Source organism: Micromesistius poutassou (genome assembly GCF_964030765.1).
Source record: "Micromesistius poutassou genome assembly, chromosome: 8".
Lineage (NCBI taxonomy): Eukaryota > Metazoa > Chordata > Actinopteri > Gadiformes > Gadidae > Micromesistius > Micromesistius poutassou.
In genome coordinates, this window is record NC_140278.1 from 1,021,245 (window position 1) to 1,039,180 (window position 17,936).

At 50.7% G+C, this 17,936-nt stretch overlaps 2 protein-coding genes across 4 annotated transcripts in view; both read left to right on the forward strand.

The window, feature by feature from the left end:
• The window catches only part of nbeal2 (neurobeachin-like 2), a 42,656-nt gene extending 36,684 nt beyond the window's left edge, over positions 1-5,972 (forward strand). For all 3 annotated transcript variants that reach the window (XM_084472327.1, XM_084472328.1, XM_084472329.1), the window contains 7 exons: positions 1,069-1,238; positions 1,960-2,054; positions 2,128-2,244; positions 2,807-2,968; positions 3,443-3,591; positions 3,945-4,080; positions 4,189-5,972. In XM_084472327.1, the coding sequence (XP_084328453.1) occupies positions 1,069-1,238; positions 1,960-2,054; positions 2,128-2,244; positions 2,807-2,968; positions 3,443-3,591; positions 3,945-4,080; positions 4,189-4,296 (937 nt within the window). In that variant the 3' untranslated portion in view covers positions 4,297-5,972. The remainder of the gene's footprint in view (positions 1-1,068; positions 1,239-1,959; positions 2,055-2,127; positions 2,245-2,806; positions 2,969-3,442; positions 3,592-3,944; positions 4,081-4,188) is intronic.
• A 389-nt stretch (positions 5,973-6,361) lies between these two features.
• On the forward strand, positions 6,362-17,021 carry nradd (neurotrophin receptor associated death domain; the record flags this gene model as incomplete). The annotated part of the gene is made up of 8 exons (XM_084471837.1): positions 6,362-6,418; positions 7,186-7,280; positions 7,701-7,740; positions 13,241-13,418; positions 14,118-14,477; positions 15,273-15,507; positions 15,893-16,035; positions 16,714-17,021. 8 exons carry the CDS (start codon positions 6,362-6,364, stop codon positions 17,019-17,021), a joined length of 1,416 nt encoding a protein of 471 aa, XP_084327963.1.
• Positions 17,022-17,936: the final 915 nt, after the last annotated feature.

The window sequence follows — 17,936 nt, forward strand, 5'->3', positions numbered from 1 at the left end:
TGAGAGCCTTTCATCAGTCTCACACACGGCAGGCTGAGCCTGTCCCAAGCTCTGCTTAATAAAGAAAATGAAATCAAATAGTGCAAGAAGATAAAAGAGTAAAAATAGTAACAAGGTACAGTGCAATTAAGAACAAAATAGTTGAAATAAAATTATAAAACGGGTGGCTTAAATCAAGCGGTCTGAGTTCAGTATCACTCCGCTCCTAACTTGAACTGTTGTTTATTTATATATAAAAGCAATAGCATAGTTCACTGAAGCCTAAAAACATGTTGATTGATGGAGAGGGTGGAAATGTTGTAAAGCAACACGGTGAGTGAACTCGATAGAAGGCTAAATTGCCGGCGAACCGAGCTACCGTCTCTAGCCTTCTCTCTGAAGGACGCTACAGTGTGTTGCATAGCAACTGCCGTACACTTTGCAGGCAGCCAGGAGGGACTACTTTTTTGTATTTGTTAAAAAAAATGCTTTTCCGACTTTCTCTCTTTTTCAAAATTGAGGGTGTCTATGACTTTCATTTTGCCGTACTTACATAACCGTTTTATAAAAGCAATAGATCACTTCAGTCAGTGAAATGTGCTCATTATACCACAGTTAAGGGGGTCATAATGCCCCCTGTGTTTCACATGTTATCTCATGTTATTCATGTTATAGTGTTTCTAATGTAAATCCCCTCAAGGGCCCAGTGTCTCCTCCTGACCCTCTGTGTGTGTTGGTGTCTCCTCTCTCTCTCTCTCCCTCTCCCTCTCCGTCTCCGTCTCCGTCTCTCTCTCTCCCTCTCCCTCTCCCTCTCCCTCTCCGTCTCCGTCTCCGTCTCCGTCTCTCTCCCTCTCCCTCTCCCTCTCCCTCTCCGTCTCTGTCTCCGTCTCCGTCTCCGTCTCCGTCTCCGTCTCCGTCTCCGTCTCCGTCTCCGTCTCCGTCTCCGTCTCCGTCTCCGTCTCCGTCTCCGTCTCCGTCTCCGTCTCCGTCTCCGTCTCCGTCTCCGTCTCCGTCTCTCTCTCTCTCTCTGTCTCTGTCTCTGTCTCTGTCTCTGTCTCTGTCTCTGTCTCTCTCTCTGTCTCTCTCTAGGACACAGCGGTTCCTGAGCGGGCCCTTCTCCCCGGGGGGTCTGTCCTCCCGGGTTCTGGTCGTGTCTAACGACGGCCGGCTGCTGTTCAGCGGGGCCCACTGGGACTGCAGCCTGAGGGTCACCCAGCTGGCCAGGGGCCGGCTGCTGGGCCGGCTGGTCCGCCACACCGGTGAGGGGGGGGGGGGGGGCACACCGGTGAGGAGGGGGGGGGGGGCACACCGGTGAGGGGGGGGGGGGGGGGGGGGCACACCGGGGGGCACACCGGTGAGGAGGGGGGGGCCACACCGGTGAGGAGGGGGGGGGGGGGGGGCACACCGGTGAGGGGGGGGGGCACACCGGTGAGGAGGGGGGGGGGGGCACACCGGGGAGGGGGGGGGGGCCACACCGGTGAGGAGGGGGGGGCCACACCGGTGAGGAGGAGGGGGGGGCACACCGGGGAGGGGGGGGGGGCCACACCGGTGAGGAGGGGGGGGTCACACCGGTTAGGCTCAGTCAGGGAGGGGGTCCCCCACCTGGGGCTGGACCCCTTCACGATGGGTTGGTTATCTGCCATTGCTGAATATTATTGAAATTAGCACAACTCTGTGTGTTTGTAGACACACAACCATCTTGCTGGGTTGGTACTGGTGCTCAGAACACACAGGAAACCTTTGTAAAGTCATTAAAAGTGATAACTGTAACACTACCAGTCAATGGAGTTGGCTAAAGGAAAGGCAAATGCTAACCAAGGGAACGCGGGATTAAACTACATATCTGACTCTGGGCAGGACTGGTACAAGGTACAAGGTATCGTGGCGTATCCCTTGAATGATACTGCTGCTATATCCCTTAATAGCAGCAGTATCATTGATAATAATGTGGGTGTGTATGTATCTCTATGTTGTGTGAAGATGTTGTTACGTGCCTGGCACTGGATCTCTGTGGCATCTACCTCATCTCGGGCTCCAGAGACACCTCCTGCATCGTGTGGCAAGTCCTCCAGCAGGTGAAGCCCCTCAGAGGATGATCTACTGTACTGTGGTCTACGCACCCGTCTGAAACGTCTCTCTGTGTTGAAGGCGGGCTTCTCCAGTGGGATCTCCCCCCGGCCGGTGCAGGTGCTCTGTGGACACGACCAGGAGGTCACCTGCGTGGCCATCAGCACCGAGCTGGACATGGCCACCTCAGGGTCCAAGGTCAGAGGTTAAAAGGGTTCATTTGAGTTCCTGAAACTTGAATCAAATCACCTGAAGGATCAGGGGGAAGTCTAGTGGGTGAGAAGGTGTCTTCTCCCAGTGGTTCTGGAGCCACGGTCCAGCAAACATCCTCTCTGCTCCTTAAAGGTGCCATGACATGCCACCAGGTGTGGTGTGATTGGCCGTTACAAGCCGTTTTGGAAATCTGCCTCTTCTGACATCACAGGTGTGCGTGTCCACCTAGAGTGACGGCTAGATGAGCAACGTTTGCTACGGTCCACTGGGTAGGCTGGTAGACTGATCTATCCAGCACACGTCTAGGTGGACACGCCCACCTGTGATGTCATAAGGGGCAGATTTCCAAAACGGCTTGTAACGGCAAATCACACCACACCTGGTGGCAGGTCATGGCACCTTTAAGGACTTTTTCTTTTTCAGAATTTCAGAAAGTCACTTTCGATAAAAGCTTCAAGAAGCCTGGACAACATCCAGATGATCCTCAGACCTCAGGGCCTCCAGAGAGGACGCGTTGTAACGGGGTGTGCTCTGTGTCCGCTCTCAGGACGGCACGGTCATAGTGCACAGCGTGCGTCGAGGCCAGTTCCTGAGGACCCTGCGGCCCCCGGGGGACAGCGCCGTGCCCGCCCCCATCTCCCAGCTCCTGGTGGGCATGGAGGGACACATAGTGGTGCACACGGCCCTGGAGGGACGGCCCACCGCCAAGGTAGCCGGAGCCCCGGAGCACCCCCGTTATTCTGCCCGCTCAACCAAGCTCGCTCCTTATGAGCTTGAATCCTTCTGCTGGCTCAGAAGGAGCCCTTTGTACCACTGTATCACAGCAGGGAGCCCTTTGTACCACTGCAGGGAGTCGTCTTCTACAGGCCGCCACGTGGCATCGCCGTGTTTCTATAGTAGCTCCGAAAGAACAAACAAACAAGAGAGGAATGCGTTTTAATGAACAATCATAAACGCTATCTTACTTGTAAGCGACGACGAATAGTTTGACAGACATAACTGATAACTGATAACTGATATAACTGATGACGAATCACTCGACACTTGACCGTAGCTTCCCCTCCGTCGAAAGGAAGTGATGAGAGGGTGTTCAGTGTGGTGCCCTCTACACCTCCACCGCTCCGAGTGCAGAGAGTCGGCCGGGTCTCTCCCCTCTGGTGATGGTTGTGGTTCTGCTGTGCAGGGGAGCTTCACCCTGCTGGTGTACTCGGTGAACGGCTGCCTGCTGTCCAGGGCGGTGCTGGACGAGGAGGGGACCGCCCTCCACCTGGTCTCAGACTACGTCATCCTGGGCACCTTGCAGGGAAACCTACAAATACGACATCTAACCAGGTAACCACGGGTAACGGAGGGGTTATTAGCATGATAGTAATACCTTTTTGTCCTTTCCAGGGGCTTTACCATACAACTAGAGTTCTTTTTTCTTTTTTACTAAACATAATTATAAAGATCTGCGTAAACCATTCAGGCAAAATACATTCAAACCAAAAGCAAACATGTAGCTAGGAAGCACACATGTTGCATACTTCCAAAGCTGTGTATGCTTATATCATGTTCTATTTAACTTAAAAACGTGCCCCGACATGACTTCTGCTTGTGTGAGTGCTGCACGGATGGGTATGGTGTGATGTGGGCGCTATGGGCGCTATGGGCGCTGCTTATTCTTGTGTGTTTGCGGTGGGCAGCCTGGAGGTGGTGGTGGCCCCTCTGGCCCTGAAGGTGCCTGTCAGAAGTGTGTCTGTGACCAAGGAGTGCAGCCACATCCTGGTGGGCCTGGACGACGGCAAGCTCATCGTGGTGGGCTCCGGCAAGCCAGAGCAGGTGAGGCCCCGAGCCCAGGGGCCACAGGCCTGTTCACACACAGTGCGGCTCCTCGCGGGGTTGTGGAAGGGGAAGACTAGAGCTGATGATGCTGTGTGATCCACTCAGGTGCGTTCCGGACAGTTCTCCCGGCGCCTCTGGGCCTCCACGCGAAGGATCTCCCAGGTGTCGGCGGGTGAGACGGAGTACAACCCCAGCGATCATGCTGGGATATGAGAAGCCCTCCACCTGTGGGGGGGGGGGGGGGGGGGAGAGAGAGGCTGACTCACCAAGGCGGTTCTATTCAGCTAGCGCAAGGAGATCCGTGACATTCTCCCCCCCAGCCCCCGAGCCCCCAGCTGCCTGCCTTTTTATTTATTTTTAAGAAAGCAACGAAAAAACACTTTGCACTTTTTATTCTAACTGAAGTGAGAACAATGCTGAAGTCTCCTCTCCTCCTCCTTTGCTGAGCCACATATCATTCCAAAGAGCTTAACGCGGTAGCAGAGGGGGATGAGCTGTTGACACAACAGTTGAGTCACAGTACTGAGTGGGACCTCGCAAGACTCAGACCAGCTCAGACTCTACAGACAGACAGGACTCTGACTCTACAGACAGACAGACAGTACTCAGACTCTACAGACAGACAGACAGTACTCAGACTCTACAGACAGTACAGAGTTTAATAATAACTCTGAACTTCTCCCTCTCTCTCTTTGGTCAGAGGAACAGTTGCCTTTCATCTTCTTCTACTTCTTGGGATGTCTTTTTAAATCTAAATAAGTAGGAAAAACAGACCTTGAAAAACAATATTGCCCAAAGGTTCCTCCCCAACGCATTATGGCTGATTATGATGTTAGTACTTATGTCTGTTCTTGAGTGTGAATTTCTTCAGGCCGTCAATCAGCAGTGAGTCAATAAAATAAGGAGCTAAAATGTAATTAATAAAAACCAGTCCATTTTTTTTTGTTTTGTATTCTGAAGGGCCATATCAATGTAAAGAATACACTGTAAAGCAATATCTTTTTTGTAGTTGGGTATGTGAAAACCTTGTAAACATTCATGTGGATCTCCTATCACCTTAACGCTCAATCCTAATGTTCACGTTTGAATGCTACATACACCGTGAAGGAAGCTTCACGGAGGCCTTTGGCATTTGTAATTTGGAAACACACCAGAGCAGCAGCTCAGTTTGATATAGAAAGACAACAGTTCTTTCTGCGCTCGTCTCACGACACTGTCCACGTGGCTCCATAGAAGATGTTTAACTGTTAGCTGTGAACGTGTCTCTTGATTGCTTTTGCTTTGGTATAATCTCTGGATGCCCCATGCGTGCCTGTACTTGTACTGATATTATTCCTGTTACTGGTGAAGCACTGAAGTCATTGTGTGGAGAGTGGATGGCTGTGAAACACATGGGCAGAAAGCCTTTGAGTGAACGACACAGGAATGCACTTCCTGCCAGCCCCTCCACTGAGGTTAGAGCCAGTCAGCTTTATGCACTGTCTCACACACACACACACACACACACACACACACACACACACACACACACACACACACACACACACACACACACACACACACACACACACACACACACACACAGTTGCCAGAAGACATGGAACATGAAAAGGCTTGGTGAGAAAGCATTTAAATGTTTTACATGTTGAGAGATCTGTTTTGTATACATGCGTTCTAAGTCATGAGCACATTTCATTTACAGAAGATGAACTAATTCAAATCCTCTGGCTGTGGAGCGATAGTATTTTATTGAGCAAGTATGAGTGTGTTATTACGGCATTGCGCTTTTATTGAGTATCATTGGTTGTTATGGTTTGCAGCTGAGATGTGTTTACAGTTATACTGAACTGAAATTTAGTTGAGATGAATATTTTTATTTAAAGAGACTATGCAGTAATAATCTTCTTCAATTATTTTATATATATATATATATATATATATATATATATAACAATTGTTATATATATATATATATATAACAATTGTTACAATCTCATTTGAGCCATATGTGTGGTAAACACTGCCTTGTCCTTGGACCTGTACCCTTTAACCACCGCCGGGCATTTGTTTTGTTTGTGAAGAAGTGTAAACCCATCTGCCTTTGTGCAGCGGTCAACCTGCTCAGTTCACTGTCCTTGACCTTAACCCAGTGTGGGTTTCACCACACATTACCTTAACTGAGCGGCCGGCCGGCCGTTTCTAAGGAACCCATTGGACCAGGCAGTACTCTGTTTGTGTGTACGTGGTGCTGGGCATCAGTAATAGTGGCCTCTTCAAAATGAGAAAAGTTCTGACCCATTGGCAGGAGCCCACAGAGAGCCCCATCGTCCTCTGGGTCTGTGGGGCAGTGAGCCCACAGAGAGCCCCATCGTCCTCTGGGTCTGTGGGGCAGTGAGCCCACAGAGAGCCCCATCGTCCTCTGGGTCTGTGGGGCAGTGAGCCCACAGAGAGCCCCATCGTCCTCTGGGTCTGTGGGGCAGTGAGCCCACAGAGAGCCCCATCGTCCTCTGGGTCTGTGGGGCAGTGAGCCCACAGAGAGCCCCATCGTCCTCTGGGTCTGTGGGGCAGTGAGCCCACAGAGAGCCCCATCGTCCTCTGGGTCTGTGGGGCAGTGAGCCGAGCGCCCTGAGCCCCCGCCCTGCCCCGTGTGTTGGTGGATATGTGTTAATCCCACTCAGAGTTGAGGAGGTCACCCCAGGCAACGGCCATTGACTTTAATAGAGGGGGGCCCTTTGAAGTCCCGGCGGGGCCCACATCCTGCCGGCCCCCCCGTAAACACCTCCAGGGGCCGGGGCCCTTTGTGTCTCAGGCAGAAGAACGTGGAGGGACGTGAGGGCTGCAGCCTGCAGACCCCACGTCAACACAGGAGAACAAAGAGCCGAGGGGGGGGGGGGGGGGGGGGGTGCATACAGGGTGTACTCTCTGATGTTGACTACAGGAGGAGGAGCCGACACCTTGTCCTGGGTTATTGGTGCCCCCCCCCCAGACGGGACGACTGATACCAGTGTTGTTTGAGTTGTTCCTGTCAACAAACCACAACAACCTTCAAACAGTCCCCCCAGATCCCCCCACCCCTCTCTTGTGTGCCCTTGTCTCCTTTAGGCCCGGGATTACAAGGTGCTGCCTTGTTCTCTGCTCGTCGCTCTCGTCTTCTCTCTCGTCCAGCGTTCTGTGCAGCTGATGGTTCTCAATGAGCAGTGAGGTCTCCGGTCATGCTCTGCAGTCCAGCGGAGGAAACACACCTTTTGATTTGTGTTGTATCATTTTGATGTGTGCACTCGATGTATTGATGATTGATACTATGGTTGCAATAAAAAAAAAGTATAATTATATCTTTATTGAATATTTTGTCTTTGTCAACTATGCCAAGTGGTTTGTTTTGCTGTAATATGAAAGGCTGTGTGTCTGCTTTCAGGTAGAAAGGGACGTTGCATACCAAGATGTATTTTAGGACTGAATATTCCCTCCTTCAACAGCTGCAGCCTCATATGTTGCATATGAACATATACTTTATGACTGAATAGTCCTACAACACCATCCCCTGTCTCTTCCAACGGGGGCTTTGAAGTGCTGCTTCTATTGTCCTCTGAGATCTCTCCATTTGTTTCCCTATGAAGTCAGCAGACCCCCTGCAAGGCTTTCTCTGGAATGCAACCGGTATGGAATTCACCCCGCTTCTCTGTGCCCTCGAAGAGTGGAGACCAACAGAACTGAACTGACCTTGTGACTGCTAATAGAAAGAAAAAATATATATGTATATATTCGTGTGTGTGTGTGTGTGTGTGTATCCTCATATATATTTTGCATTAACAATGCAACATGCGTCTTGTCTCAATGGATTGATCTAGATTTGTATATTACTAATGCTATAATACAATACAAAAGCACCGAGGTGCGTATATGTATTATATCTCACCCATCATAGTTCCTATTACATTCGACAATAAAATGCCTCCGTTCTCAGCATGGCTGCAGCCAATCACGGCGCTGTATTTCCTAAGGAGGTGGATACTGGGAGGAGACGCACAAGAGCTTACAGAGTTGGGGAGAAGTTTCGCGCATCTGTTTCAAGGCTGTCCATGAAACCGAAACGCATTAAATGGTCCTTAAGGAAACATAGACAAAAGCTAGTAGTTGTAATCCAAGTCCACTCTTTGCGGGGGGAAGGCTTGTGACTGTATTGGGATATACTGGTCCATCCTCTGAATCACATTACCGGACCAGTACGGCTGCGGGTCGCGTCGCCGTCCGTCGTGCGGAGTTCCAGAGAGCTTCATGCGGCTCACGGCACATTGTGGACAATAGTTTTGTGGTCTGCATGTTTGTGACACTGGGAAAGAAAAGTCTGCTACTTGAATCTATTCAGGATTAAGAGGATTCAAGATGATCGTGTTTATGATTTGCACAGTTCTTCTGATCAAAGTAAGTGATTTTCTGACAGTAACTGCTTGAAGGAAACGTTAACCCATATATACAATAACCTTAGTAGAACTTAAACGTGTTTGTGATGTAAGCTTCTACTTTTATATTGTGGACTTGTAGTAGGGGTTTCCCAAGGAAAGGCATGGCCCATGTATGCCAAGCATGTGTGGAAGATTTGAAAAGCAAGGCGTCTTCAAAGCAGTGGAGCACATTTAATAAGTGCGCAATCATAAAGACGTACTCCCAAAAATACATAAAAGCCGCTCTCCATCTGGAGGAGCGCAACCAGACTGTCCGACCCGGCTTCAGATAGACCACAGTCTGAGCCTGCTTCAGACAGACCAGTCTGAGCCTGCTTCAGACAGACCAGTCAGAGCCTGCTTCAGAGAGACCACAGTCTGAGCCTGCTTCAGAGAGGCCACAGTCTGAGCCTGCTTCAGACTGTCTCGACATGTTCTCTACAGCCAAGCCCCTTCTTGTACAAGATGAAAGCGTTTCGATGAACGTCCTAATCAGATGACACACTCTACTATTATCCAGCCAGCCGTTTCGAATCCCTTGTTCTGTGTTACCATATCTAATGATCCGCACTCAGTGATGCACTCTGTTACCAAGGATTTCCTTGTTACAGATATCAAAGACGCAAGTTATAACAACATGTTTGGCAATCCAATAGCATAGCTAGCCTATTGTTTTAGACACCTAGTTTCAGATTAGGCTATGGTCTACAATTTAACACACATTCTACTATATGCGCTCAACAACTGACGCGGATCTCCAGATCATGATCTGAAGTCCAACGGCTGGGATCACGGAGACACCAGGACGCCTCGGGACAACCGCATTAAAGAAATCTATCACCTAGCGGCTCACATCTGATCCAACTGAACTCTCCCAGCAGAGAGTTCAAAGGGTGTAATAACTAGGGTCGATCTATAATCTTCTTCCTTCTTTCCTTCCTCTCTTCCTTCATTCCTTATTTCTTTCCTTCATTCCTTTTTTCTTTCCTTCCTTCATTCCTTCATTCCTTCATTCCTTCCTCCTTGCCAAATATTTCCCAGTTAGATGCTGCTTAGCCTATGTTGATGAAACACGTTTACTGTTCAGCACATTCAGTGTTTTGGAATTTTTTTTTTTAGTTTGCACACATTGGTAATGTACTTTTTACTGGAGCTATTCCCGGTAGATGTGGCATGACTTTAAGAATCGCTGGGTTCTGCATATCCGGAGCAAGGCAATTATCATCTTTTTTTCAGCTTGTGGTCGGATGGTGGGTCGGGGGTGGAGGGGGTAATGCAGTCATTTCTATTTCCTTCTAACACTTAACCCATTTCTTCGGGGTGTAGACAACCATTTTCATATATTAATTAATGGTCCATTCTCAAGGATTGGTCTTTTGAAACCATTCCTTACATGTTTTAAAAAGTGCATACACATTTCAGAGATTATAGTCCCAATCTGTTGATGAGACCTGCCTCTTCAAAGACCTTCCCTGGTGGACCTTTAGCAGTCAAATGAAACCTAACTCTGGAAACTGTAAGCACATGCTGACTCTAGCATACACATTATAACAAAAGCTGTGTCACACAAAAGCGTTTGGCTTCAGTGCCAAGTGTGTGTCTGTGTTTGTGTTGAGCGACTGTGACAGCCGGAGACTCAGAGTCTCATTGAAGCTGCTGGCTGGTGGTCTGATCTCTGTCCCTGAAGACTACAGCTCTTACATCTAGAGAGGCTACAGCTGGCCCCTGACCTCCATGAGGCTCAGATGTGTCTGTGGGAGTTCTTCTACCAGACGCTGCCATGGGGTCATTTAGCCTCTTGGTATAAAATGAGCCCAAAATCATTGCCAGCAGGCAGAACATTGTTCAGCAGGCCACTGGCCATTTTGTGTTGTGCAGGGGAGAAATATGTTTTGAAGTATTAATTTGTTTAGATTGAGAAGTCCACTGAGTTAACTGGACTTACACACAGACTATACAAGCTGCCATACGAACGCACACACCCGTCTGAACTACAAGAAAGCTACACTGGAACTCTTCTGAATCCATTTATTAAGTATCTCCTCAGACATGTTAATTATCATAAAGTATTTTCCAGGTCTAATAGGATTGCTTAGTTACTGTATATGCATTCATGTCCATTACCTTAGCTCGACCTAACTTTAAACTGCTGAAACATTTCACTTTTGGTATGCAGCAGTTGTCATTGGTCCATCAAAATAAACAAAAATGAACAACTGACCGCCTCCTGTGAGGACTAAACTCCAAGGCAGGATTATATAAACCTATATAATACCTATATATAGATACCTACTCTGTCTGCCTCTTACTGCTGGTGGCACACACACACACACACACACACACACACACACACACACACACACACGCACACGCACACGCACACGCACACACACACACACACACACACACACCTTTAAAATGATGATCTATTTCTCAATAGACTCAGAGTCTCGTTCTGTTGCAGCATGTAGCTCTGCTACCACTGTCTGCTAAGGGCCACTTGGGTGGTTCATCTCGTCCCGGGCCCCAGCTGCTGCCTTGGCAGCGGTCCTTCACTGTTCCTGCCTGGTGTTCGGTGTGACTCGAGGTCCAGACGATGACAGAGAGCCCGGGCCAGACAGCCCTCACTGCCAGTGTGTTCACAAAGGGCGGCCATGAGAGGTGATGCAGCTCACTGTGTCAGTGGCTGCGTACGCTGGAGGAGGGGATTCAGAGCACTCCTCAGATCTCCAGAATCACGTTGTTGTTGTTGTTGTTATTATTATTATATTCAGAAGTCTGGTCCAAGTCTGCCAACTTTAAACACAGCAGTGCTCAGACCACAAGGCCTCTAGATTCTAGAAGGTACCGGGCTGCTGTGGAGGGTGACTGCATGCATTGGGCCATGCACGTGGTTTGTTTCTGAAGGGACGCGTGTGAGCCGCTGAGACGTTGGAGCAGGCCTCCGACGGGTCATTGCATGTACTCCTTGGCCCCAGACGCAGAGAGAGAGACATCAATGGTGTCCTTTAACTGTTCGTTTTTCCAGGTCTCATGAGGATGGTTGTTAGACATCTGTTGGATCCTGTCAGCCCCCAGGGGGCAGGCCCATCACCCCCACCCCCACCCACTCACCCCTCACAAATGGGTGCATATTTAAGATGCTGTCCTTTTAGAGCCCAGAGATTGGAGAGAGAGAGAAAAAGAGAGAGAGAGCAAGACTGACCTTCATAGAGAAAACCACCTGCGGGGCAGTGAGACTTCCAAAGCCCCCATCCTGTCGGCCCCTCTCCCCCAACACTCAACAGAGGGGCCGCTGCGCGGTACCTCTGCAGCACCGGGCCCCTCTCTGGTTCTGAGGAGAGAGGCAGTGAAAGCAGCCCTTCACACAGTGCTGCTTTCACACAACATTCTCTCAGATGAAATGCTACAGAAAGTATAATCTAGTTAGTGTAATTTGTATTCACTGGGTTTGCTCACAGCCTCACATTAGGAGCAGACAGAACTAGAGTTGGTACAACATTCCCGCAGCGCTCACGCTCATCTGGAATGAGGAGGGTAGGAGGGTAGGAGGGAGGAAGCGTTCCTTCCTTCCTTCCTCTCCCAGCTGTGTTTTCTCTCCGTTCTTCGCCCACTCCTCAGTGTTTTGATATTATTTCCAGCGAGCTCTGAGGCACCTGATTGAAGCCAGTGAGTCCAGCTCTGCTTTAGTCCTCAGGAATGCCTGATGTATCCCGTCTTACTGCAGCCTCTCCTAGCCTGCCCTAGGCCTGCTGTAGGCCTGCTGTAGGCCTGCTGTAGGCCTCCCATAGGCCTGCTGTAGGCCTGATATAGGCCTCTCATAGGCCTGCCCTAGGCCTCCCCTAGGCCTGCTATAGGCCTGCTATAGGCCTCCCATAGGCCTGCTATAGGCCTGCTATAGGCCTCCCATAGGCCTGCTATAGGCCTGCTATAGGCCTGCTGTAGGCCTCCCATAGGCCTGCTATAGGCCTGCTGTAGGCCTGCTGTAGGCCTGCTATAGGCCTCCCATAGGCCTGCTGTAGGCCTCTCATAGGCCTGCTATAGGCCTCTCATAGGCCTTCCATAGGCCTGCTATAGGCCTCTCATAGGCCTGCCCTAGGCCTCCCCTAGGCCTGCTATAGGCCTGCTGTAGGCCTGCTATAGGCCTGCTATAGGCCTGCTATAGGCCTCCCATAGGCCTGCTATAGGCCTGCTATAGGCCTGCTGTAGGCCTCCCATAGGCCTGCTGTAGGCCTCCCATAGGCCTGCTGTAGGCCTGCTGTAGGCCTGCTGTAGGCCTGCTGTAGGCCTGCTATAGGCCTGCTGTAGGCCTGCTATAGGCCTGCTGTAGGCCTGCTGTAGGCCTCCCATAGGCCTGCTGTAGGCCTGCTATAGGCCTGCTGTAGGCCTGCTGTAGGCCTGCTATAGGCCTGCTGTAGGCCTGCTATAGGCCTGCTGTAGGCCTGCTATAGGCCTGCTGTAGGCCTGCTGTAGGCCTGCTGTAGGCCTGCTGTAGGCCTGCTATAGGCCTGCTGTAGGCCTCCCATAGGCCTGCTGTAGGCCTGCTGTAGGCCTCCCCTGCAGCGTGTCTCAGCACGTGTCAGGGCACCAACACTTTATTCTCAGACTGGGGGGATTTCTTTACTTCAGTCTTTATGAAAAACATTTTTTTAAACGCGTGACTCCTGGTTGTGCTGTCGGAGCTGACGTGTCTCCTGTGTGTCTCCTGTGTCCAGGCCGGTGTGGGCGGGGCCGGTGTGGGCGGGGCCGGTGTGGGCGGGGCCGGTGTGGGCGAGGCGTGCGCCAGCGGCCGGCTCACAGCGGGGGGGCGGTGCTGCAGCTCCTGCCCCGCGGGTTCGGGGGTGGTGCGGCCGTGTGGGGAGGAGGACACAGTGTGTGCACCGTGCCAGAAGGGTGAGCAACGCAACGCAACGCAACACAACACAACACAACACAACGCAACGCAACACAGCACAAGACAACACAACGCAACGCAACACAACGCAACGCAACGCAACACAACACAACGCAACGCAACACAGCACAACACATCACAACACAACGCAATGCAACACAACGCAACACAACACATCGCAACGCAACACATCACAACGCAACGCAACACAACGCAACACATCACAACACAACACAACACAACGCAACGCAACACAACACATCACAACACAACACAACGCAACGCAACACAACACAACGCAACACAACACAACGCAACACAACACATCACAACGCAACACAACACAACACAACACAACGCAATGCAACACAACACAACGCAACACAACACAACGCAACACAACACATCACAACGCAACACATCACAACACAACACAACACAACGCAACACAACACAACACAACACAACAGCAGCCGCTGTGGACCTGACCTACAGGACATATGTCTAAAGGCTCTGAAACCAATCCATCCATCTCCATGGACTCAAGTATTTAAATATTAAGTAGCTAGTGTTAAAATAATTCCATGGCTGCATTAAAGGTTGAGGTTGAGCTCTCACAACACACGCTTTGATATGAAGATGAGAGCATTGTTCCGACGCTCCTGTTTGTTCCCTGAAGGATCTCTTTGTCTTCCCAGGGAGCTTCTCCCCGTCGGCGGGCCTGGAGCCGTGCCTGGCCTGCGCCCGCTGCATGGTGGGCGTCTCCCAGCTGGCCCCCTGCTCCGCCACGCAGGACACGCACTGCGACTGCCAGGAGGGCTTCTACCTGTGGCGCAGCGGCAGGGAGGGGCTGTGCGCGCCGTGCTCCATGTGCGACCACGGCAGGGGCGTGAACAGGACCTGTAACGCCATGTCCGACACGCAGTGCCTGGACTGTCTGCCCGGAAGCTTCTCCGAGGAGCGCAGCCTCACCAAGGCCTGTCACACGTGCACCGAGTGCCGGGACGGCGAGGTGGAGATCCGGGCCTGCCAGCCCAACGCTGACGCGCTCTGCATGGGTGAGTCTCCGCCCCGCCCGCACAACACAGCGCTGGTCTGGAGACAGGTTGACTGAGGAGGAAACACACACATGGATAAAAAACATGAAAGGTAGAAAGTGAGAAGGGTGTGTGTGTGTGTGTGTGTGTGTGTGTGTGTGCATGTCCAGGTATGCTCGTGTGTGTCTTTACTCGCAGCTGCATCCACACCTCATGTAAACGCACTGCCGCCCTCAGGAAACATGAGCAAACAGAGAAGAGTGAACTTACTCCCCCATGGTCATGATCTAAAGGGTAGCCCATACACGCTGAGCTCTTCCAGAACCCCCAGGTCAGAGGTCAGCCTGCTCACCCCCAACAACCGCTCAGCCCCGGCCTCAGCCGTCCTCTCGCTCTCCATGAGTGAAGGTCTTCTGTCCACATGCAGAGGCCACGCCCCCTGACCCCCGTCACCCCGGCCAGGTCAGAGTGTGTGATCCTGAAATAGGCCCTCTGGAGGGATGTGGGGAGGGGCTGGTTCTGGAGCCACAGGGGCCCCCACGCCGCCCCTTGCAGCAGTTGGTTTATTTCAGTTTACTTCCGAAATATGTCAGGCAGTGCAGTCTCAGCCTGTATTGAATCAGGCAGTGCAGTCTCAGCCTGTATTGAATCAGGCAGTGCAGTCTCAGCCTGTATTGAATCAGGCAGTGCAGTCTTAGCCTGTATTGAATCAGGCAGTGCAGTCTCAGCCTGTATTGAATCGTTGATGTATGTGTGCCTAACCACAGACACACATAAACACACACTTCACCTCTTCTGTTTTCTTTCCTTCCGTAGACAAGAAGCTGCTCATCCTGTCCCGCCCCTCCGAGCCCGACAGCGCGAGCGACGGCACCCGCTGGCCGGGTCTGATGGAGGAAGGGAGGGCAGGGGAGAAAGGGGGGGCCAGCCCCGCCACAGGGACCCCCGACCACACCCCCCAGGGCGAGGGCGGCAGCAGCAACATCGTCATCTACGTGTCTGTCCTGGCCGCCGTGGTGCTGGGGCTGCTGCTCTACGTCGCTTACAAATGGTGAGAGTTCCAGCGCGGGTTCTGCGCCGGTCGGGCCAGCGGTTCTGTCGTGAATCAGAGAGCGTGTGTTTGCCTTTTTTATTCATTAGAAGTCAAAGTATATTGGTGGTCATGGTTTGATTTGAAAATGGCTAACCGGTATGACTAAGTGACTAAGTGTACTCGTCTTTTTTCCGCATGAAGGAGAGCCCATAGCTCTTATTTAGAGCGGTCCAGACTCGCTCCAAACCCGTCCTATTATATAATATAATTATATAATTGTTATTATATTATATAATTATATAATTGCTTTGCACTGACCTCTTTTTTCCCTTCTTTGACAGTCAAAGAACATGAGTGTTCAGTGTTTCAGCCGTTGCTCACCGTACGTCTCTGTGCTCCCCAGCTGGAGGTCCTGTCAACAGAAGAAGGCCCTGTCCAAGGCGCGCGCCGCCGAGCTGGGGGTCTCCCCCGAGGGGGAGAAGCTCCACAGCGATAGCGGTGTGTTCCTGGACTCCCACAGTCTGCAGGACACTCAGCCCACCAAAGGTACCAATGACAACATTAACATGAGCTACTGCTGGGGGGGGGGGGGGTAACCAGTGGGGGTGTCCATCAGGGCCTTCATGACGATTCCATACCATATCGATTTCTTAAGCCAACGATTCAATTATTTTCGATCAGAATTCCCCGCGATACGATTTGATTCGATACGATTGAATACTCAATATTTTTTACATTATATCTATTAATAAAATATCTATCAAATAAATATATATATTTTTTATCATTTGCGTTTTATTGAGAATACAGAAACAGTATTCTATACACACTTTAGTGCAGGTCTAGTACGGCAATGTATTGTAAAAATAAATAAATAAATGTAATAATCTATACTCTTGCGGGCTGTATAATTGATTCATCCATCAAATCCATTCATATTTACAGCCCTTGTGACTAAAGGGTGGTTAGCACGACTGTGACAGACCCTTGATGTGAGGGCGCCTAAAGCAGAGGGGCGATAGTACTGATGGTATTGATGGTACTGATGGTATTGATGGTATTGATGGTATTGATGGTACTGATGGTACTGATGGTATTGATGGTACTGATGGTATTGATGGTACTGATGGTATTGATGGTATTGATGGTATTGATGGTATTGATGGTATTGATGGTACTGGAATGCAGTGCGATGGTCCTCATCTCTCCCGTGTTTGCGGACAGGCAGTAAAAGGGACAGCAAGTACGACAGCCGGCTGTACGTCAACCTGCCCCCCCAGCGGAGGGAGGAGCTGGAGCGCCTCCTGCAGGACGGCCGGGGCTGGCGGCCGCTGGGCGTGGCTCTGGGCTACGAGGCCGAGCAGCTGGACGTGTTGGGGCGGGGCGAGGCGCCGAGCCGCACGCTGCTCTGCGACTGGGCCCAGCAGGAGGGCTCCTCCCTGGGGCTGCTGAGCTCGGCGCTGACGCGCATCGACAGGCCCGACGCGCTGGCCGTCCTCAACAGCCCCGCGCAGGGCGCGTCCGTGGTGTGAGGGCCCCCGGGGGCCGCGTCTGTGGTGTGAGGGCCCCCGGGGGCCCCTGGTGACCGGGGGGGGTGAGCGGGACGCCGCCTCACACGTCAATGAAAGGCCCTCTGACAGCCACACCTCTGTGATATTCACACGTTATCAGGGCTCCTGGGCCGCTCCTTATTTAGCGGGTTCTTTTTGTAAAGAGGGTGACAAATTAAGAGTTCCTGTGGCAACTCTCTGTGCCCCCCCCCCCCCCACTTAAAGAGAACTGGAAGTAGCTCTCTTCTTGGTGGTAGAGTGGATTATCTGTCTATGGTTTATAAGTTTTAACCTGGGTTCATTTTTATATTGCTTTTCCCATCACTATGACAACACATTAAATATACTATTATGCTTGAAGAGATGTGGTGAGGATATTTCCGTTACATGTCCGACAACATCCCCGTCGTCTGTGGTCATAGTTTACGTTGAGCTGCTTCATTTAAACATGGCTGGTCTTCAACATCTTAAAAAGGAGTCAGGCCTACACTCAACCAGCCCTGCAGTGACACACACTAATACTAATAATGGATAACATCTAGAATTGGTTTTATAAATAGCGCACTCTATTTGAGGCTTTGTATTTGGAGACTTGGCTTCTGGTTTTTCCTGCTCCACTAAACAGAAACGCTCGTGGCTGTAGATCAAACGTAGCTCTTTCCTGGTCCTTGTTCATGTTATTGTACATAATGTATGTTCATATATTTTTTTTCTTTTAAAGCCCTAAAATAATTTTGAACTGTGACGATTCAAATGACTGATTAAAATGTCGTTCCTTCACCACAAACCTTTCAAAATATTTTGAGAAATAGTGTTTTGAATTCCATTTCAATACACAAAATCGTATAAACCAAAGAGTATGTTTATGTCTATATTCCTAAAGTCATATGTGTGTTG